The sequence below is a fragment of the Melozone crissalis genome, unplaced genomic scaffold (assembly GCF_028551555.1).
Source record: "Melozone crissalis strain CALT ecotype California unplaced genomic scaffold, PUWL_Pcris_2 ptg000106l_1, whole genome shotgun sequence".
Taxonomy (NCBI): Eukaryota; Metazoa; Chordata; class Aves; order Passeriformes; family Passerellidae; genus Melozone; species Melozone crissalis.
In genome coordinates this window covers 3,505,426-3,528,452 of record NW_026535883.1, presented here as the reverse complement: position 1 = coordinate 3,528,452, position 23,027 = coordinate 3,505,426, and the positions used below count along the sequence as shown (strand labels likewise).

General features: G+C 37.4%; 1 protein-coding gene across 2 annotated transcripts in view; it reads left to right on the top strand.

The window, feature by feature from the left end:
* Positions 1-23,027, top strand: part of SUPT3H (SPT3 homolog, SAGA and STAGA complex component) — a 252,426-nt gene that overhangs the window by 196,022 nt on the left and 33,377 nt on the right. For both annotated transcript variants that reach the window (XM_054291782.1, XM_054291783.1), the window contains 5 exons: positions 1,383-1,458; positions 4,103-4,215; positions 4,907-5,014; positions 5,487-5,675; positions 8,117-8,227. In XM_054291782.1, coding sequence (XP_054147757.1) covers positions 1,383-1,458; positions 4,103-4,215; positions 4,907-5,014; positions 5,487-5,675; positions 8,117-8,227 — 597 coding nt within the window. The remainder of the gene's footprint in view (positions 1-1,382; positions 1,459-4,102; positions 4,216-4,906; positions 5,015-5,486; positions 5,676-8,116; positions 8,228-23,027) is intronic.

Below are 23,027 nucleotides of genomic sequence, written 5' to 3'. Positions count from 1 at the left end.
AGGTTGTATAGCATGGGGCCATATATATATATATATACACACTTACTTACCAATACCCCTATTGTCTTCTATTAAATCAGATTGAAGAACTCAGAACTCTGTGATTTTGATTTCATCAGATGTAAAATTGTTCAGAGTGTGAAATTTCGTGTCTCTATGGGTGGTTTTTCCCTTGTGTTTTTGTCCTGGGTGTGAGCATACCTGTACTTTTCATTCTTTGTTCGTGGTTTCTTGAGCTTCTTGGGCTCACTGAACAAGCAGAGTCTCAGTGCCATCAGCCCCTCCTGACACCACTTTGTAGTGATAGCTCAGGTGTGATGATTTATTAATTGAATTACTTTGGAAGATACTTTTATTCCTTTCCTTGTTGTTTAAAACAATCTGCTGGATTGAGAGATTGGACTAAGCTGTCTGCTTCTGAAAGGGACAATCGTTCTTTTTAATCTTAACTACAGCTTCCCCTCTCTGATGCATGAAGGGTTTAATCTCTTGTGAAGACCAGATCTTTACCTTGTGAAAATCACCCCTGCTCTGTTGAATTAAACAGAACTCAAGCACCTGCTCAGACCTAACCATGGACTTCAGAGCTGCTTCAACCATGATTCAATTACAGCATCCTGTATATGTGGAGGGGAGGGTGTGCATAGTGTTTTTGGTTTTGTAACTTGACTCTTTTGAGATGCATTCTTTTGCTTGTCACTGAACTCCATGTGAAATACATTCTTAAATGCAGTAGTAAACATCTGAAGATATTTTTTTCTCCCACGAGCTCTAATTCAATCTAATTTCCTTTCTTTTCCTGAAATGTTCAGAAGTATAAAAATTGAAGTGTAAATTGAGAGTGAAAAAAAAAGAAACAGATACATTACTGTGTATTGAGGGTGGGAAGGGACACTTCAATGCCCCTCTCTGTCTGAAGCATCATTGAGATGGAATTTTTTAATTTCACAATTTAGAATCACACAGGTTCAGTTCTGCTCAGTGCAGAACGTGTTGGCTTCAGTCCAGGAGAACATTTTACTTTTCTGGTCATCTGTAAACACACAAGCAGAATACTCATGTGCTTGAGTTTAAATGTGCATCTTGATCAGGGCAGCAGTGCTCAGTACCTCTCTCTTCTCAGCCCTCACCACTGGGCTGGGTGAGCAGTGTGCAGGCAGGTTTTGAAAATAGCAATTGACACTCCCCTCTGGGAAATTTAACTCACAAGACTAATAACCCATCTGTGGTTTATATTTCTGCATCTTGACTTGTTCAATGCATGTTTAATTTGGGAGGGTTGCTTCAAGGTTGTGGCAAGGGCTCTTTGGTGCTATAATTTCTGTTGTGGAATGCAGTCTTGTTGGAATAAGGTACATCATGTACTTTTACTCTTTTGTCAGAGAGCAGAAAGACAAACACGAGCCATGGACTCAGTCCAGTACGCAGAATTCTGTGAAAGTCGGCAATTGAGTTTTTGTAAGTATTATAATGGCTGCACTATATTAAGGTGTTTGATTATTATTTCATTTAATAGTGAGTACACCAGAACCTCATGTTTTTTGAAAGTGCTTTTGTTTCATCCGCAGTAATAAAACTTTAAATTCTTTGTCTGTGTAACTCCTGGGAACAGTTAATTTAGCACAGTTTCAGGCCGTCAGGCAGAGTATTTTATTTGAATATTTACCAAGCTTTCTATGTGCTCAAATACTGAGCTGGTGGGGATGACTGCAAAGACAGGACTGGTGAGGAGCTAATGGATTAAAACCACACTTGCCCAAAGTCTGTCGTGGTGGTGCTAAAGTCAGCACATTAGCAAAGTTTCATGGCTGCAGGTTTTTTGGAATGCCTCTAAAATTAGAGAAGAGCAGCAAGTTTTGATGTTATTTCCCGATCTGCAGAGACACAAAGAACTCACTAAAGAGTCTTTTCTATTTTAAGCTGTAAGCTCCTGCTGTGGAATTTATTCACCATTAGCCAAGTTCATCAGTATACGCCATTCCAACACTAATAACATGATGACAGAATTAGGGCTTTACTAGCACTGAAAACCAACTTACTAGAAGTACTTGTGGGCCACAACTATAATGAGCTGTAAATTAATGGGCTTGATCCTGTAGTAAAACATCATTACAGAAGTGGTTAAGTGATGACTAAGGTTTTAGGTCAAATGTCAGAGAAAAGGAGGTGAATGAGCCAGTAAAAATCCTGACAAAACAGCACATGATCCTACAACACAGACTTGAACACAGTGATGTCATTAAAGGAGACCTTATCTTGTTCTTCCTTTTAAATTCAAAGAAAAAGTGACTCATTTATGGCGAATAAATGACGCATTTGAGATACTGTTCTCCATCAGCAAACATCAGCAAACATAGGAAAACATGTTTTGTAAGCATTTCTTTTTCTAATTCAGTATGTTTTTTATGTTTAGTTATAATTTGGCATCACACATCTGTGAACCATTAAATAAATGATACTTCAGATTAGAGTGACTTCAGGAAATGAGAGGTTTGTGATAAAGTCATTTTTAAAACCCCAAAATTGCCATCTGGAGACAAAACAAATAAAAATCTTAAATTTTCAAAATAAAATAGAATGTTGCTGACCAAGAGATTGTGATCTATAAAAATATCTCAGTGTTATTTTCACAGTGTTTTTCAATGACCATGTCTATATGGTTCTTTTTCACTGACATTTAATGTCATTAAAGAAAAAGAGAATTACAGTGGTTAGAAAATAGTACCAAGAGAGACATGGGCACAAATTCAATTCCACAAAATGAGCTCAATTAGACAGAACATACTGAAGGCCATGGAGAATATTTGTCCAAAGGCTTTTTTTACTTGTTTATTTCGGTAAAAATTGATTGTATTACTACATTTAACAAAATGTATTGCTGTAATACAAGCCCATAAAAACTCTGTCACAAGAGAATGAACCTGGAAGGGACTTCAAGAAACCTGTTCTAAATATATATATATAAATAATCACAGCTCCAGATATTTCTGCAGTTTTAAAGACAGGCAAAAGAAAAGGTCCCTCAAAGGATCAAGTACTATAGAATTGCAAACTTAAATTCTAGGGAACATTTTTTGATCATTTTATCACCTTCACACTTCTCATGTTTCTTCCTTTTTATTTTTGTTTGTTTGGTTTTTTTTCTTTCTTTAGTGATGCAATGTAGCCTTCCATTGACCTTTTTTCTGTTTAACACCTGACTTGTCTGTAGCTTTTTAGTCCTGATTGAAAATTCTTTTTCAAAGAGTTGTTTCCTGTTCTTGCAGATGATTTTTCCACCTTGTATTTACTTTGTTTTGGTTGTCCTGTGTCACAAACAGCCCTCATTAAGATCTCTGTCTCAGTAGCTCCTTTATGTCCACACATTTCTATGATCATCCTGTCCACCACTGACCTAAGCAAGATCATCTTCTTTTTTCCTTCCTCTTACTCTCCAAGCAAATACTAAATTTCAGTATCCCATATATTTTGCTGCCCTTTTTCTGAATCAATCTCACCCATTACCAGTGTGAAGTTCTTGTATGAATGTTAATTTTACATCTATCCTTATTTATGTGTATCCGAAGCACACTTGCAAAACACGCTTGTACAAATAATTTTGGCTCACTCGTGAGCATCTCAGCCCTGTAAAGTTAACACCAGGACTTCCAAGTTCTTCTGTCCTTCATGTGTCTTTGCTATATTTAATACAATTATGTCAATTTTATCTGGACTCACATTTGTGTTGATTTCTTCTAGGTGTTTTTTAATTCATCAAAGATGTGATGCAATAATTTCATTTATTTTACAGTAATATATTCTAAAGCAAGTTTGTCTGGTCCATGCTTCTCTGAGGTTGACCCTTCCTTGTTCTGAAATCTCCTGTGTGATCAATTATCTTGTTTTTTTCTCTTTATTCCATGTGCTTATGGGTCTCCAAAATGTATGAAATAGCAGTCTTTCCCCACTGGTTCCATTTTGAGAATTCCTTCTTTGGCCAATCAAATCACATTCACGCTAATTGCTAGAGTTTTGCAGTATTTCTGTGAACCTAAAAAATGGATTATTTTAGCCTATCTATCATTAACTTTTCTTTTTCCCCTATGGTTTTGACTTTTGACAGCAAAGAAAGCATCCAAGTTCCGTGACTGGCTGGACTGTAGCAGTATGGAAATAAAGCCAAATGCAGTTGCAATGGAGATTTTGGCATATTTAGCATATGAGACTGTGGCCCAGGTAAGGGACTGATGGAACTCTAGTGAAAATGAATTAATTACTCTTGGAGGTACTTCAGATTCAGGGTCTGGGTTGTCAGGCCCTTCAGGAATACAGTTACTCCTTCAGCTCTCCAAGCTCGCTGGATTCATGGAGTCATGGGGTGGTTTGCGTTGGAAGGGACCTTAAGGCTCATCCAGTTCCAGCCCCCAGCTATGGGCAGGGACACTTTCCATGAGACCAGCTCAAAAATCCAGGCTGTCTTTCAATTTGCTGTGTGACAGATGTGTGCTGTGCTGTGTTCATCCATCTCATGCACAAACAGAAATGTTTTATAATGGCTGCAGGAGAGAGGGGAGTCCAGCACGAACCTTTTTCAAGTCCAAACTGAAACCACACACTTTGCTATGTGACCTTTGGCAGTGCACTGAGGCTCATTCAATCCCATTGCACAACTGGAGTAGAAAGAAGGATTTCCTGGAAAACAAAATGTTACCTTAGTGCCAAGCCGAGCCCTCTTGGGTAGATAGATTGCTCCATATATTTACAGAAGTGGAAGAGAAAGGCTCTTTAGGCTGAAATATGTGAATAACTTTATTTTCATCTGAGAAACACTGAGAATATTCTGCTTCAACCCACAACCCTCACTCTCCCATTGTTATAATGTCATTTTAGTACCATGTCAGTAACCCCACCTGTTTTACCCCTCCAGCTGGTGGACTTGGCCCTTTTGGTTAAACAGGACATGACTCCCAAAGCTGGTGACCCATTCAGTCATGCCATATCTGCCACCTTCATACAGTACCACAACTCTACGGAGGTAAACTTGCTTTTTCACATATTAATGCATTTTATGTTTTGCTTGTAAATGTAGTTTCTTCTAAAGCTGTCATTATTGGATGTGATATTGGTACAGGCTTCTGTTATGGAGTTTATGAACTTCGAAGTTATGGATTTAAATGGAAAGATATTAAATTGTAATTCTAAATGTTAAATTCTCAGCAGTGCCTTTATAATCAAATAAAAATCCTTTCTCTTGGGTGAAAATTTCTTCTCTCTGTGTTCAAGGCTCTGTTGCAGATTTGGAGATTAAATTTTTCAAAATTGGCAAATGCATTAAGTACTATGTTGCACGCATTGATATTACACAGATATCATAGTAACTTCTAGAATGAAAAAAACAAATTCTGTATTGCATCTCTTTCAACAGGGAATCTGAGAAGGAAATAGATGGGGTGGGGTTTATTTGTGATTTGCTTATATTGTGGCTATTTGACATTTTGCTTTTACAGCCCCACCTCTTAGGGCAGTCTGCGAGTGTGAAGACCAGTCTTGACTCCCCTGAGAACACACCACCCCCTACACCCACCCCGCCAGCATCAACAGGGCAGCAACACCTTGGGAAAACCCCCTCAGGAGCCTTGGGGAACGGTGGAATTGGACAGGACTCCACCAAATCCAAACAAAGGAAAAGAAAAAAGGTATTTGGTGCACAATCCTGGGGGGGAAAAAATAAAAAATACAAAAAAACCCAAACATTCTCAGGAAATCATCACAGAATCAAAGAATGTTTGGGTTGGAAGGGACCTTAAAGATGATCCAGTTCCCACCCCGTGCTATGGGCAGGGACACCTTCCACAAGACCTGGTTGCTCCAAGCCCCATCCAGCCTGGCCTTGAACACTTCCAGGGATGGATATCCACAGCTTCTTTGGGAAACCTCTGCCAGGGCCTCACCATCCTCACAGTAAATAATGTGTGTTGTCTTAAATATTAATTTAAACCTATATCACATATTAATGGCCATTGTTATTGTAGGGCCAAATGTGTGGATTGGTGTTTTCTTTTCTATCAGAATTATGCTAAATTTTCCTAATAATGTCTGCAAACTGAATTTTGTCAAGGTGACATCTGCTGCTTCTAAGATAACCTGCTCCTCTACAGGCACAGCAATTGTCACCACCCCAAATGATCATCCCCTTCTCTGACAGGGGCAGCAAGCACAGGTTTTAAGGGTCAAAATACAAGAAAAATAGGCAAAGAGGTGCTTGTGATCTTCCTGATCCCAGCAGCCTGAGGTAACTGCCAACCTTGCTTTTAACAATTTCGCCTGACTTGCCTTTTTTTTATACCAGTTGTTTGCATTCAAGCTAAATATTTGTTAGCTTTGTATAAAACAGAGATGTCTCATATTCAGAGTATGCAATATGTGTTACAATTCTTGTCTGCTGTTGCAGAGTCTTGGTGTATTGAGAGGGATATATGTACCTAAAACTCACAAGAGAAATCAACGTGATTAAATAAACTGTAGAGAAAAACTTGTGCTGGTCACTTGGGGATGTTTTGAAGAAATGTGATGGCAGTGCTCATTTTGCTGAAAAGCAGTGAAATAACTTGGGATTTTATCAAGTGTTTTATTAAAAAATACTCATTTTCAGGGTAAAACTGGTGATTTTTACAGTGATAAGGTGGAAAAAATGTATTTTCTCCTTCTGGTGTCATCAATGCTGTGGAGAGTCCTGAAGTGTTCAGCTTCCTCCTGGCCTTATTATACAGTGTTTAGTGAGTCCTGGAAAGCTTTTAGTGAGTCTGCTTTTTCCTCTTCCTTTTTTTGGTTATATTTTATTATGTTTTGTTCCTGTGGCTTATTTTCATTATGATTCCTAGGAACAGAAATGTTGCTGGAGGTGTAGCTTTTGATGCATTATATTTTATTGATGCTGAGAGTTTATTTTAAGTTCTTAGTGCTTGACTAAATGCCTTTGAAAATAATTATATTCCAAAAAGTGCACAGTTTTAATTAAATATTCTCATGAGTTACTCAATTTACTTAGGTATTTACTGGATATAAATGTGGCAAACAAGTTAACTTGGTGAAAAATACTATTTTTAGCATGAAGGTCCAGTCCATCAGAAAAGATTTGAGTTTCATATTCCCTTTATGGATGTCAATCAGCAGGAGAAAAATCTGCCATCGTATAAGGAATAATTCTGTGTGTACTCACAGGCTCCAGTGGACTCAGCACTCTTGAAAATAAAACATTTTGTAAAAAACATCCCAAGTCTGAGAGCATTAGGATATGATGTGAATGTATGAGGGGGCCATGGATGTGTGTACATTAAACTTCAGTGTATAATTAAAGTTTTTGTCATTCTCAGTGCACTCACTAATACAATTTTCAGTCATTTATTGACAAGCAGCCATCATTAGATAAATCATCTGAATTCTGGCAAGCAGCTGTGTCTAGGTGGAGCCTAAATCAATATTTCAAGTTGTCTAGCAAGGAGAAAAGAGTAACTTTTTCTTCTAAAATCCCAGGAAAATTATTGTACAATCTGCCAATAGCAGTGAATTCTTATTTTTACATATTGAGAGTCCATAATCAATAAAGTCACTTTGAGGCAATTAAAAAATTTTTGTATCCTTCTAACACCCTTATGTCACATGTTTCAGCTTCAAATTTCAGGTTGATACTCTTCAATGGTTATTTTGGTGTCAGATTTCTTTCCACTTCAGGTGCTTGTTCAATATTTTCCCCACCCCTTGACATCATAATAAGAGCCTGAAATGTTTTAAAAATAGTTTCTGTGGTTATTGAAGTATGACTTATATGACCCTTTCATTTTAGTTTGAACATTTTCTGCTCTTTGCAATTGCAACACAGAGCAGCACTAGGTGAAAGATTTAAAAGGACTAACATGGTGTTCTTTGGGTCTCTTAAGCAAAGTTCATGTAAAAGTCCTCTTTAATTTGTTAATAGCTTTTTTTTCTCTGATGTAGTGTGTGGCACCAATGATGTGTATCCTCAGGAAAAAAAAAAAAAATTGGTCCATTTTATAAAGGTTTATTTTCATACTTTATGCACTGTAGGTCTGTTGTGTGTTTTTGATTTAGTAACAATTTATGTGTTTTTCTGTTGCAGAGCACTGCAGCCTGTGGGATGGAGGCTCAAAGTGATGCCATCCAGCCCAGCCACATCAGAGAGGCCATTCGGCGCTACGGCCACAAGATTGGCCCCCTTTCCCCATTCACAGTACGTAATAACAGAGTTATAAAAAGTTATATTTATAATCTTAAAGAACTCTGATTTTCAAGTGGTCAAATGAAGAAGCTTTGGAATTGTTGAGAGCAATTTGTGGTGACTGTAATTTTCTTTATAAAAGTGGCATAATTCTCTTGGGATATAAAACTTAGTAATTTCTGTCTCTTTTTGGAAAGACAAAAAAAAAGGTTTTTTTCCTTTCAAATATTATTTTCTTTCAATTACAAATTATGCTTTTTTGTTAGTGCTTGAATTTTCTGTTTTTCCAAAGTTTAGGTTTACAGTTATTTTAAATTATATGTATTCCAATATGGTGAAGAGCACTTTATATTCTAAAATTAGTTTGGTGTCAGATACTGCTCCAATTGGATGCTGAACTCTCAAGTGACACATTTACGGTTGGGGAAAGAAGAGAATGGGTTTTTTTAGACAACTTTGAACCTCCACTGAAATGTAATAGACCTGATCTTGTGGTAAAACACTGATGGGTTCTGAGGTTTTGCCATCATTTTTTCTATGCAAATTGCAAATTCATTGTTCAGAGCAGCCAAATAAATTCTTTATTCTCAGCTGATGAAAATGCAAAAGCAGTCCATCTCCAATGTCATAAATTGGGGTAATTTTCTTCTCATCTGCAGTTCTGTTTGGCTTTTATCCTGCTTACCTCAGAATATCTGCATTTAGAAAATAGTAAATGTCAAAGAAACAGTTATAGAAAAAAACAAACAAAATCCACCAAACAGGAATTCAGCTTCTAAAAATCAGGATGAAATTGTCCAATTTCTGAGAGATTTTAGGAAAGGAAATTTATTCTGAATTTGGATTAATTAATTTACATAAAAGCAATGAAGAAGTATATGAAGGCCATAAGTATAAAGGAAATAGTGGGATTTCAGAAGCAAGGAACAAGAGAAGAGAAAAGCTATAATGTTATTAGTTATAATTTTCCTAGTGCCAAAACTAATCAGTGGTTTATAGATGGCAGTGAAAGTTTGATTTATTAATGATGGTCAATACACAATTGCAATGAATTGTCTTTATGTAACATTGCCTTTTTCTTTTGCCACACAGAAATGCTAGATTAATATAACGTAAAGTGTTGGATAGAATTTCCAGTCCAAAACAGAAAAATGTCTTTAGCAGAAGTTTGCTAAAAAGTAGTAGTGGTAGTTAAGAATATGGCAATAGCTTCTGAAAGCAGAGAATGTATTTAACTTTATTTTTAAAAAGTAAAGCACTCACATAAACAGCTGCAGAAAGGTGAATCTTCCCTCCCTGACCCTCACTAAAAGTGCTTTGGTCAATTATTAACCAAAGTTCAAATTTTTTCTTCAACCACAAGGTATAATAAAATACCCTGGTTTGTGTTGGGGTTTTTTTTTATGTCCTCCACTCTTGTGAACTTCCCTAACAGTGCAACTGAATAATTTAATTTGTTAACATTACCTACAGTCAACGTGGTTGATGAGAGGAGCAGATCTTGTTCCCTCTGAACAAGCCAAGAATAAGAGGGAATCTTGGGTCAGCTTCTGGATGCCTACAGATGTTGTAGAGCTGTAACGTGATTCTGCTTTTAATGAAAAGGCTCAGGAAAAGTATTTTGAGAGGTATTGCAGAGTCTGCATTTAGGTCCTTTCCCCTGTGAGTGCCCTCATTGGAGTTTTGGGGAGAGACCTGGCAATGACAATTGTCCATGCAGCAAACAGAAACCCTGGGTCTTAATTTGGCACAAATGTGGATGGAGCACTGAGTACCCTCTGCAATCTGCATTAATGCAGATTTCCAGCACAAATGCAATTTAATGATGGCCACATCTGGTGGTGTGTGTGTAACCAAACCTGAGGAAATGAATTAACAGAAGTGATGCAGATTTTTATGTAATCAGGTGTGGCCATTTCCTCAGATCTCAGCAGCAGGGTCTGTGTGACAGAGCCCATGTAGGCAGTGCAAAACCTTGGTAAAATACTAGAAGTCTGAGCTGCTCTCTGCAGTGTCTGAGGGGAAAATTGTATCAGAAGGATCTAAACCCTGCCTGGACTCTTTGAAGCAGCTAGAAGGGATATTTTTATGAATCAGTGCAATAACCAAGAGACTGGCAGTTGTCAAGGGGCTGCTGCACTCAGAAAGTTCATAACTGAACCCAAACTACCAGGGGATGGGTTTCTAATAGGAAAAATGCAATTTAACAGTTGTGTTGTCCTACACAAGGATGGATGATGTGGAAAGAGAGCTGCCAGTTGCTTCCTAGCAGTTCTTATGGAAAGCCACTTTTTAAAAAAGACAGTTGAGGAGTGAAAAAGCTTCATGCTTTTTCCAGCTAGTGAATAGCTCAGCCCCAAACATAGAATTTAGATTTAATTTCTGTAAGAAGAAAATATAGGAGAATGTTTTGTTTTTAAAAAAGTACATATACTTCCGTTTTCTTAAGATAATAATTATGTATTTGTAGAGCACAAACAGTGACTTTTTTTTACATCTTTCCCTGTTTTGCTGTTTCATCATGATTGTCACTCTCTTCCATCTAATTTGGTGATAAGTGTTCCTAAGGAGTTTGTTTTGGAAGAAGAGTTAGCTATACAATTTATTCTTTAGCAACATTTGATGAATGTTGGTTTGGATGGAAACAACACTTTGAAAGTTTTATAATCATATGGTAAATGAAAACTAACATTAAACCAGTGAAAATGATCCCTTTGCATTTATTTTGACCTTGATAGTTATGTCAGAATGACTAACATAATTAGAGCATTTAGGTTCTGTCTCCAAGTGCAAGCCACAATGGAAAGCAGCAAGTGTACTCTGGATCCTTCTGCATTGTATCATGTCTAAGGTAATTTAGACATGTGTTTTATCTAAATATTTTCTACAAACAGTACTGGGTGGTGCTCAGTGTTACCTACTTTAAAGCATGGTCTAGACTTGCGAAAATCAGAGAAATATTAAGCAATAGCACCATGTAATTTTGCAATATAGGAGTGGGAAGTATGGAACTCTCCATCATATGCAATAATGCAATTCCATGTGCTGGACCTGTGTGTATTTCTATGCACATTTAAGTTAAGGAAGTGCATAGTGAAATGATGTCCAGCCTTAACTGGGCCTGTAGGAATAATCCCAATAGTCTTCCAAATAATAGTATTTATTTTGCCAAGGTGTTCACAAAAATATTAGGTGGCATGAACACAAGCATAATGTCTCTAGAGAAATTATTTTAAGTTACTTAGTTTGATTGTATTTCAGACAGTTGGGGTAGCAAAAAAATAATTCTTTAAAGAGTATTTATTCTGTGAACAGCACACAGTGCTTACCTGGAGTCTTGATAGGAGCAGCTGTGAGTGGAGCATGAACCGCCTGTAAGCAGTGCTTGTGACCACAAGAACAGCTGTAGCAAAGAGAGCAGCTCCAGCAAAAAGGACAGCTGAGATCCTTTACTCTGAAATGAAAAGCATAGTGGTCTGCTACAATAGTGGAAGACCACAGGCAAAAGGAACAAGGAAATGTTTCCAAAGCAGATTCTTTGTCTTTAGTTTATGCCAACTCTGAAATGAAGTGCTTCAGATGTTTAGTTAAGAGAAAATGAGTTCACAAATGTGAATTGTAATCCTGCACAGGCTCATGGCAGACCATGGCCATTATTCAGCAGCTTGTACATGTGTAAATGGGGTGTATTGAATTAACAGGGGTATAACCAACATTTCCTTGGGTATTTATGTTTTGGGGAGAATGTTTCTTCAGCCTCCCAGGCATTTCAGTATGAAAAGGCTTGCTAGTCTAAACCTTCTCTTGTTGAATATTTCAGTCTCATAAAATTGCCTATGCAGCATAAAAAAATGAGTATTTACAAACCTGTGTTTATAATATTGCTTGTGACATTCCCTGCATGAAGAGCATGTAATAGCAGAGAATGTGATTTGGCAGAGACTTGAATTATTTGGGCCTTACAGAGCCCTGCCCATACTCTTAGGGATTCTTAAATAATAAATGCAAGTATCCCATGTGGACTTCAGTAGGGTACATGTACATGGTAATCATAGTTTCACAGTCAAATTATACATTTAGTCAAGGTCTTTTACTTCTGATGTTTTAAAAGTGCTTTTTATTGGTACTGATTGAGCTCAGCTTTTGTGCAAATGCTTGAATCAATTTCTGTAGTGAAAAACATTGAAGTTCATCACGGATCTTTAATAATTTCAATATAATAAAGACGGTTTTAACTCTATTAATTTCTCCTAAAAACTAAATCTCTGGAATAGCAGCTGATGACCTGGCAAAGTTTATGAGAGATTAAACCAGCAGATTCAGGGAGTAGAAAGAAGAGAGGGAAGCTTTTAAAATACAAAGGATAATGTGGCAATATGATATTTGTCTAAGAGGACATTTTGGAAAGCAAGTATGGTTTAGGTGCTTTAAAAGGTGCTTCAAGAAGAATTCAGCTTTACATTCACTGAATCACAGAATGGGTCAATTGGAAGGGAGCACTGGAGGTCCTCTGGTCCAAGCTCCCTGCTCAGGCTGGGTCCCTCAGAGCCCAGGGCACAGGCTCCTGTCCATGAGGCTTCTGAGTATCTCCAGAGAAGGAGGCTCCACAACCTGCAATTGTCACCCAGAGGATTTGGTCTCCAACTTAGTCCTCTTAACTGAAAGAAATTTCTTTTTGCATGTTTCAGATCAAAGTAGTAGTGAGAAGAAATTCTGGAATATAATCCTCAATAATTGCTTCAATAGACACGGTGTGTATACAGTACAGCTGAATTTTTCTAAAGCACTTGAATGATAAAAAGTTTTGAATGCTGTTTCCGAAAGAAATTAGTTACATGGAAACCAAATAAAATATCTCTGATACTTAGGGTCCTGTAAAATATAGACTGCCCATATTGATGTTCTGAATCAATTGATACTGCTTTTGAAGAAGTCAGGATTTCATTCTTAATCACTTCTCAAAAATGAAATGTATGTATTTATGTCAAAAGGCATTTGAAAACTTTCCCTTCTGTTACACATTCAGTTTCTGATATAGAAAGAGTCACATTGACATTTTCATGCTTTCTTCTCATTTTGAAAGCAAAAAAAGGGCATTTTATTTCATTAAACAGTTACATATTTATGATGTCTTTGTCTATACTTCAAGCTGTTGTCTGCAGTTATTTGTAATTCTACAGTGTTAACACTTTGTGTTTGAAAAAGATGAGTTATTACTCTATAAAATCAGTAGGAAGCCAAATCTCAGTTTGGAAATCTTGGTTCCCTTCTCTACCAACCCCCATCCCAAGGTTCCTCCTTTCAGATTTATGAAAGAAAACATTTCTTTCTGTAAAAGGTTTTTGTATGCCAGCATCTGGAAGTGTTTATTTCAGTGGCGTGTAATCTATCTGTGGATTTAGTTAGCACCAGACCCCCTTTTGTGTACTCCTGACTTAAAATTTTTATAAATGATCTTGTTGAATTTGTGCCAGTGTGCACATGGTTTGGCTGATTGCTGCATATATCCTTTACCTGCCAGTCACCTTTGATTTATATTCCTTCCCTTCTGCTTTTGCCTCCAAAAATGGTGCCACTGAACTGTCCTCTAAATCATCTTATTGGATAAATTGCTCCAAGATGAGATGGCACAGTTTTGGCTGACTCCTCAATAGAAGGCATTCCTATAATCCATGCTTGCCTGCTCTCTGTAGGGCCATTCAAAAAAGAGAAGGAACAGGGAAACGGGGCTCCCTCTTTGGTTCCAGCACTATTTCTTCCAGTGCTGTTCAGAAATGTAAAATGGGACATTTGATTTATATGGCTTTTAATACCATCTGAAGACCTATAAACTGATGGAGAATCTTTCGCATCTTCTCTCCTGAGCTGAACTTCTTCATTAGATAAATTTAACCCTGATAATATGTTTAATAGGGTTTTCTCCTAGAAAGATTAAAATGTTAAAGAATATCATATTCAAGAATATATTAAAGCATTTCATTTGGAATAGATTATATAATATATATGACAGTTCTTTCCATTATAAAAATCCCTGTTGGTTTCCTTAAGCTAAACAGCTAATACTCCTTCAGAATAACAACAGTTCTGTAAGCTTTACTTAATGACATTACTAATTCGGAGAGTTTTATGAAGTTTCTTGGAGAAAAGCAGGTGGCTTGGCAATAATTTAAAAGGTTCCCAATTTGTGGTAGCAGTTTCAGGGGGTTTCATGTTTCTAAAGAGGGAGACCAAGCTGCATAATGCTTAAGAGTGTCTGACACAATGATGTATCATTTTAGAGTAAGTTTCCAGAAGTTCATTGGTCATTAAATGTGCTGCTTGACTTTATATTGCAGTTTCCCAGCTGTCCCTACTGGGGGTAATCTTAACGCTCCAACAGAATTTATTAATGAGGGCACAAGCTCACAGGACTGATGAAGCAGTAAGTTGCCCAGATGATTTTATTGAACAGGAACATAGATTTTTAGATAAGACAAAAATGTCATTGAAGTAGATTTGAAAAGAACTGACTCCCTTTCTACAGAGCACTAGGAAAGTATTTACAAATGGTCTGGATAGTATTTGATATCCTGTGGGGATATTTAAAATTCTTGGATAGCACATACATCAGTGTCCTACTACACAACACAGTGCATGAATTGTTGCAAGCAGCACGTGAGGCTTTCAGGCAGCATAGATGTGGTTCTGTTGAGGCAGGAGACACTGGCATGGAGTGACTTTGCTAATGCAGTTTGTACAACCACACAGAGGGTTGTGTAAATTGTGTCACTGCCTGTTCAGACCTGCTGTGCTGGAAGTGCTGAACAATGTCTTGCTCAACATAGGAGCTCACACTGCAAAATTTTATCATTTTTTCATATCTAATGCTTAAAAAAAATCTGATTTGTCAAACAAATAGCTAGCTCTGTTAGTGAGAAGATAAGTGAACTATAAGGTTTTCAATCACCTGAATCTGTCATATAAACCAAAGAAACTCCTACTCTCATTAACCTTATTTTTAAATTTTTTTTCTAACTGTATGGCCAGATTCAAATACATACTAGCATTTCAAGCACAGTTGTACTGATGTAAAAGAATCTGAGGGTAAGAATATGTTACTTTCCAAAAGTTTATGTTCTTATGTGCCTCCTGAGAGGCTTAAAAAACTTTATATGGATGAGAATCTGACTTCTGGTGCTCTGCTCAAGGCAATCTAACGTGTAATAAATATGAATTTCAAGGGTAAGGTGAGAACTATAATTCTAGAGCAGAGACTGGGACAAAAAGGTTACGTAATTTAGTGCTCCAGGATATTTATTTACAAAAATAAATATGTCCTTCTTCAATAATTTGCATTAATTTTTGTAAAGACATAGGCATTGCATCTATGCAGCAGGTATATTCTGGTTACTAAAAGAAATTTACTAAATAGTTAAAAGTTACTAAATAGAAACTTGGTTGTTGAGGAATCCTAAGAACAAAATGGAAGAATCTTAAAAGGGATGTGTATTTTTTTACTTGTCTTTGCACAGAATTACAGCGCAGCTCCCTGCAAGATTCATGCTTTTGTGATTTTGTTAGATAATAGACTATATCATGTACTTATACCATTACATAATGCAAGATCAGTTGCAGTTGTATCTTATACAGTTCTTTCAGATTTCCCTTGAATGTGAGCATTCATTCACATTTTTCTCCTTGAAAGATTTGAAGTGCTTTATGAGCTGGAGCTGCTCGTAGCTGTCAGTTCACTCTCAGTGCTGCTCTGAGCCAGCTCAGACTGAGATGCAGCAGCTGTGATTCAGCAGCTCTGTAGCACAGGATGTGAGCTGTCTGGATGTAACTTTATGAGAACTTTAGGATCACGTAATAAGGCTGTTTGACTTGGAATTAACCTACAGTTGGAGAAAAATTGCATGAAATGTAATTTCTCGTGAGCAGGATCTTCATTTTAGGTGCTGCTCGTACGACTGATGCTTGACAGATGTGTCCTGTTGTATTGAGCTTGGATAGAAGGACAGGCTGGATGGGGCTTGAAACAAACTGGTCTGGTGGCTGCTCATCCTGCCTGTGGGGATGGAACCAGATGTTCTCAAAGGTCCCTTCTAACACAAACCATTCTGGGATTCTGAGATTCCATGATAGAAGATCTTACCCATGGACATCTCTGGCATCCCTGACTTGTCACTTTGCAAATAAAGAATGTAGAACCTCTAGAATAGCAGAGTAAATCTGGAAAGGGGCAGATAATAATATGGGAGCACCAAAACCAAGTGGAAATATTTTTTATAACTCTTATCATCTGTTATTTTCCATTTTAGTTGCCTACTCTTGCTCCTTAAGTACTACAATAGTACTCAAACTCAATTACTTGTTCAGCTTGGCACAAGAAAAGACAAAAGATTCTTGAATAAAAGCTGGGATTTTGTGCTTCGTTTCACTCCATTTATCATGTCCCACTCAGTGAGGTGTCACTTCTCATTTAAATCTTTGATACCACTAACAACAAAAGAAGTTACTGAATGTGCAGCAGTACAAATAATGTTTGATTGCCCCTCATTTCTGTCCCCTGTCCTCTGCATGCCCTGGGGCAAAGGTGCTCATCGTCCCCTCATCCTTCTGATACATCTCCAGGCATCTGAAGGCAACACTGATTTGATTGCTAGAAAATCTCTTTAACACTTAACTTATACTTTAGTTTACTTTCTCCAAACCAGACCCATTTCAGGGAGCCTGGCTGCACGCTTGGTGCTGCTTGGAAATATTTCTCTAGGAAAATCAAGTGAAAACACCAGCCTTGAGGCAACCAAACACATTTTATTAATTTTATTTTGGGGTTTTTGTGTTTCTTCCCTGAGGTTTTGTATTATTCCAGCTTTCTGACTTTAGCTTCCAGGTTGTGTAAACCTCAATTCAGCAAAGCAGTCATCTGCTTAATTTTTTACTATACCTACAGTCTGACGAAAGCATGGGCTAAATTGAGGCTTCTGGTATTAGTAATGTAAGTTTTGATTCATCTATTATTTCAGTTTTGGTTTTTGTTTTGTTTTTTTAATTTATTGTGCATAGGAGAAAAGGAGATACTTGTAGGACATTAAATGGGATGAAATTAAGATTAGATTCTTTTCTCACCTTGTAATATTTGCTCACTGGGAAGTTTTGGAAGATAAAGACTTTAAACTTAAGATATAGCACTTGTCAATATTTTGGAGTTAGCAGAGCTAAGAAAAAAAAATCACAAAATGAAGGAAAATTCTAGAAAGTGATATCAGACTTCAGAAAATGAAAACAGCAAAACAAGTACCAGTCATGTTTTAGTGCTGTGTGCTGCTGTACTTATATTTGTGACTGTGGTTTCCAGTTTAGGATTAAGCTTCAACCAGGGCTTTCTGGTACATCTCTTGTATCTGCTGTTTTACAGTGACAAAATTGCACAACCAAGATGGTTTTCTTGCTTTTAAGCCAAACCTCTTCCTCCCAGTTATATCCCTCTGGATAATTCAGTTCCCTTCACAGCAATTAAATTCTTTAGCTGCTTATTGGTAGAAGTTACACCCTTTCCTCCATGACAGTCTCAGGAGAGGGGATATGAGAAGGGATTTTGCCTTGATAAGAGAATTTTCTGTCTCTGGAGGTATTTATGACACTGAATATGCACATGGATGAAAATATAAGATATTGGGCTTTCATAAAGACCCTGAGCTTTTCTGCAAAGCCCTGAGAACATGTATGAAATAAGTGGTTTCCTTCAGGCCTCAGTTGCAGAATGACCATGGAATCTGGAACGTACCTGAGTGATTAAAACACATCTAGTTCTGTTTTACTAATTTGGAATGCATTCCACAGGCAGGAGCTGCCTAAGAATTATATGCCTCTAATTTCACGTAATTTAAATTCCAATAATGCTAGGAGAAAAATAAGAATAAGTAACAGTGAGAAATAATAAGGGAAAAAACCCAATAAAAATAAGAAGAAAAATCACATAATAAATATTTGCATAGGGTCCTAACACTGGCTGATGGGGGAAAGGTTGAGGAGGAATTGTACTAATGCAATATTCCAGGTTGTGTACTGGCACAGGTCAGTCTTAAAATGTGTTGATGTGCTGACAGGATTGTCATTTTTGATGGCAAAGAATTGGGAAAACAGGAAAAAAATAAGACTCTCCAGAGATCCACATGTGTTAGTTTTACTGCAGAAGGTGCTAAAACTGCTGGAAGCAAGCAGTCTCCGTGCAGAATTATTGCAATGCAAATGGCCTGGAAGTGAGAAACAGTAATTTCATGAGGTAATTTTGTCAGTGGTGAAGGGTTTGGGGTTTGGGTATTTTTTTTCCTTGCAAGAAGGACAGGTTATTAACATTTACCATCAAGAAAACTCTAGTTCTAATTGGTGTTTAGATATGATGCTTAAATTACCCTCAGAAGATATAGTGGAGGTTTGGGGTGTGGATTAAGTGCTTCTGAGAAAAAGCATTCAGCTGTTTCTGCATCTGTTAACAAGAAAGTTAAAACAATCCACCATTGTGCATGGAGGTTTTTTTTTTTTTAAAGGAGCAGATGGTACAGAAGGAAGGTATATGCTTGTTGCCACGTTAGGAAGCTTGGGATTTTATATCCCATGGGGTAGATGAGGCCCATCTTTGTCCATAATTTATTACAGTCATATTTAGATGATAAAAATAGTTAGCTAGGTACAAAAGAGAGAAATTAAGTAAGTCAACAAATAGATAAAAAGCTACTAATTATGGCTCTTTAGAATATGTTGAAAGCCTTTCATGTGATCAAGCAAGACTAATTTTGAGACAATTTTATAGTCAGTTCTAAATCATCTGAAGTAATGAGACATTTTGAATGCTAAATCTGAAATACATAAAAGAATACTGTGTTTATTGTAGTTTTTTAAAGGTGTGTGATACCGTTTCTTTAAAATGGGATTTTTTTTCTGGAGTCTCAACTTCCATAACAGAAGTACACTGTCATTTATCTTTAAAAATGGGGGAAAACAATCTCATTAGTAATGCTTTTCACTGTAAGAACATGAGGCAAGATCCAGGATTCATCTGTATTTCTGTATTATTCATCTTACATGAATGCAGAACAGAAGGTAATGATGGCTCAATAGATTTTGCAATATAGAGACATGACAAATTATAAGATTTGATAAGATAAACAGAAGAGTGAAAGGAGATAGTGTTGTTCAGCTGGTGAGGAAGTGGTCTCAGTATATAAATTATCCAGTCAGTAAGAGATTTTTTCCTGTACGAGTCACAGCACAGAAGAGATTTAAGAATGAAGTGACAGTGGGTGATGAGGTTCATCTGCTGTTGGATTTTTCCTACCAAAAAGATGCTGCAGATGTGCTGGCATGAATGTTTGGTGTGTGCACAGCAAAGAGTGGCAAGTGAGGTGATCCAGGTTGGAATGTGACATTTGATGGGAGATGTGCTGCTGCACAGGAGGAGGATGTGTCACGAGGGGAAATGGAAAGCAGCTTCTGACGCATGTGGCTGAGAGGAAAATCAAAGTGATGGGTGGGAGAAATGAGCTTGGCAGGATTCAGATGACTTGATACAAACAAGAAAATGTTTTTTGAAGCTAGATTCCTCAGTGTTTCTGCGACTTCTGCAGATTGGAATCTGGACGGAGGGTAAGGAGGGCTGTTATGTGCCACTAGGATTGTTATTAGGGAATAAAAATACAAAATGCTGCTGAAATCCCAGAGTGAACAGAGTACTCAATCTCAGAGATAAAACCCATGTTACACCTTGATGATGGTGGGGTACACGGGGTTATTGATGAACAGAAATGGAAGATTTGGACTAGGTGGGAGATGAGAAATTCCAGTTTTATCCACATTCAGCCTGAGCTGGCAGCTTGACATGAGAGCTCTCAGAGGGACATAAAAATCTACCTAGTCCTGAGTTATTTGGCCTGAAACCTTTATCGGTTGTACTTTGGGGTAAGGAACACCTACAGCCATGTCTGCAAGCAAAGGTTACAATGCAGAGTATTATTTGCTTCCCCTAATTTATTGCATACTTCCCAATTCATCAAAGAACAATTTCCTTTTAGGTTGCTGAAGCAAACCCTTATATTTCTTATTTTTTCATGGAAAGAATTCATTCCCAGCTTCATAAAGTTTATTTTCATGAAATTATGGGTTAAAATTTTCTACTAATGCCTTTTTCAAAAAAAAAAGTAATATTTTACGTTAAAGTGATGTGGCACCATTCCGCTGCCTGAAGTCAGCAGCAACTGTTTGCCTTTAGTACTTACTGACATAAATCCCAAGAAAAGCCCTTGATACTGGGAAGTTCTGCCTGCCACCGTTTTAACTGAGGCTGCCTTTGTAACACCAATGGAAAGGCAATAAAGGGGGACACCCCACTCTAAAATTCCCTGAAAGGAGTTTGTGGCCAGGTGGAGGTTGGGGCCTTCTCCAAGGTAGCAAGTGACAGGACAAAAGGAAATGGCCTCAAAGTACACCAGGGGAGGCTGAGGTTGAACATTGGAAAAATTCTTTTGCTGAAGGGTGGTCAAGGCTGCTCAGGGTAGTGGTGGAATCACCATCCCTGGAAGTGTTGAATAAATGTGTGGATGTGGCACTTGGGGACATGGTTCATTGGTGAGTGCTGGGTTAATGGTTGGGCACGATGATCTCAGAGGTCTTTTCCAGCCTAAATAACTCCAAGATTCTATGAATGAGGCTTTGCTGGTTGCTCTGAGAAATCCCCTATGCTGCTTTATTTTATGGTATAGGCAGAGTGGCTGGAGCTCTGCTTTCATAGTGAGTCTTGCAGGTTTGGAAAATTTACATTGCAAACTCTTCAATTTGCCATTTCTCCAAAAATAGTTTACTCAGAGTCTAGTTTCCTTGTCCAATATTTTTGGAGTGAAGTTAATTGAGGATTGTAAAACAATGAAGAGGACAAGGTAGTGACAAAGAGTTACTGAGTTACCATTTGATAAATGAAGTGTAAGCAAGTTCTTTTCGTTCCAGAGGAGCCAGATGTTAAGTATTTCATCTGCAAATTAAGCAAGTGGGCAACGTTTACAGTCTCTGGGGCTGCATCTTGCAAAGTAGGGATTTTAAGACAGTGTCCTGGAGTCTTGGGGAGTCACTTGAATGCAATGGGGCCAATCCAATGCTGCAGCTGAAGGGGCTCAGGCAGTCCTCGGGCAGTCCTTGGGTGGGCAGGAAGGGGAATAGGAAATAGAAGAGTTTTCTGCTATCCTGGGGCAAGCACAGCTAGAATGTGTGCTTGTGTTTTAGTGAGAACCTCAACAATTGGGTAAAACACTAGAAAATACCAACGCAGAGACAAGAGTGCATCAAACTGGAGAATGTGTTGTGTAGCCAGTCATTAAGGACCCATAAAAAAAAATGTAATGTCTTAGGGTTTTTCAGTCCTTCCATGCAAACCTTTGTGGATATGCAGGGTGGGATTCCTCTGGAAAGATACAGATATTTGTATCTGAGCACAGTGACAAACACCTGTGAGCACAACTAGACAGGTTACCCAGAAAAGCTGTGGCTGCCCCATCCCTGGGATTGTTCAAGGCCAGCTTGGACAGGGCTTGGAGCAAATTGGGATAGCAGAAGGTGTCCCTGCCAGTGGCAGAGGTTGGAATGAGATGGTTTTTAAGGTCCCTTCCAATACAAACCACTCCATGATTCTCTGATTTCCTTTATAGTCAATTGAGAGGAACAAGCGTTTCTGGGCTGTAATTTATCTCTTCCTAAGGTAGCTGTTTAAGAGGGGTCAAATGGACCATGCTGTGGAAGTGCCTTTTTCTCTACCTTGACAGGATGATGTGTGTGAGGAGTTCTTCTAGTGCAGCTTGACATTTAAGCAAGACAAATTCAAGCTAGAAATAAGGCATATATATTTATAACAACATAACTAAGTGCTGAAATAACTTAGCCAATGATTGTGACAGATTATCCATGACTGGAAAATTTAAAATCAAGAGGAGATGTTTCTGTAAAAGCCATGCTTAAGTTCAACCACAGCTATTGGTTCTGGAGAGCCAATTCAAGAAAATTGTGTGGGCTGTGTTATGAGCACAGTGAGGTTAGATGGTCCTTTCCATCCCTAGGAGCTATGAATCATCCTTTGCTGGTGCTTTGGTAAACTGTAAATGTGAAAATCCACTTTGAACGAAGGTCAGCGGCTTATTTGGTTTGAATTCCTGATGTTCACATTAATAGTTTCAAAGGAAATAAATTGAAATTTGCCTTCCTAAATATAGCAATTTCACTTCAGAGTTACAATTTTCAATATCTTTTCATTAGTTTTGTGTTACACAGCATAGTCAGATCTTTTTTCTAAAAGGAAAAATAAACATACCAACAACGTAACATAAGGTTTTGGAAAGTAGATATTAATTTTATAATTTTTGACATTTGTTTTTAGAAGTAAAGTTTTGGTAATTAATTATTAAAACAGGTAGATTAGAAAGAAAAAATCACATTAGCTTTAGAAAGCCAATGGAGTTGCCCTTTTTTAGAACCCTCCAAAAGTTCGGGTCATTATTTCTGTATGTGGCATCTCTATACATTCTTATAAATATTCATATTACTCCTATATTATGAATAAAATGGGCTAAATACACCACCTTAATTAGAGTAGTGGAAATAACAAGTTATTTCCATTCTTTGAATGTCTTTGGCAAATTTCCATTTTGTCAACATAATTAAGATATATTAATATTAATCTGGTAAGTACTGTAACTTTACATAGTGGAAAAATAAAATAAAATGGACCATGAGAACATTTTTCAATATCAGTTTAAATTTTAATACTTTATATTCTTGTGAAAAGTTATAA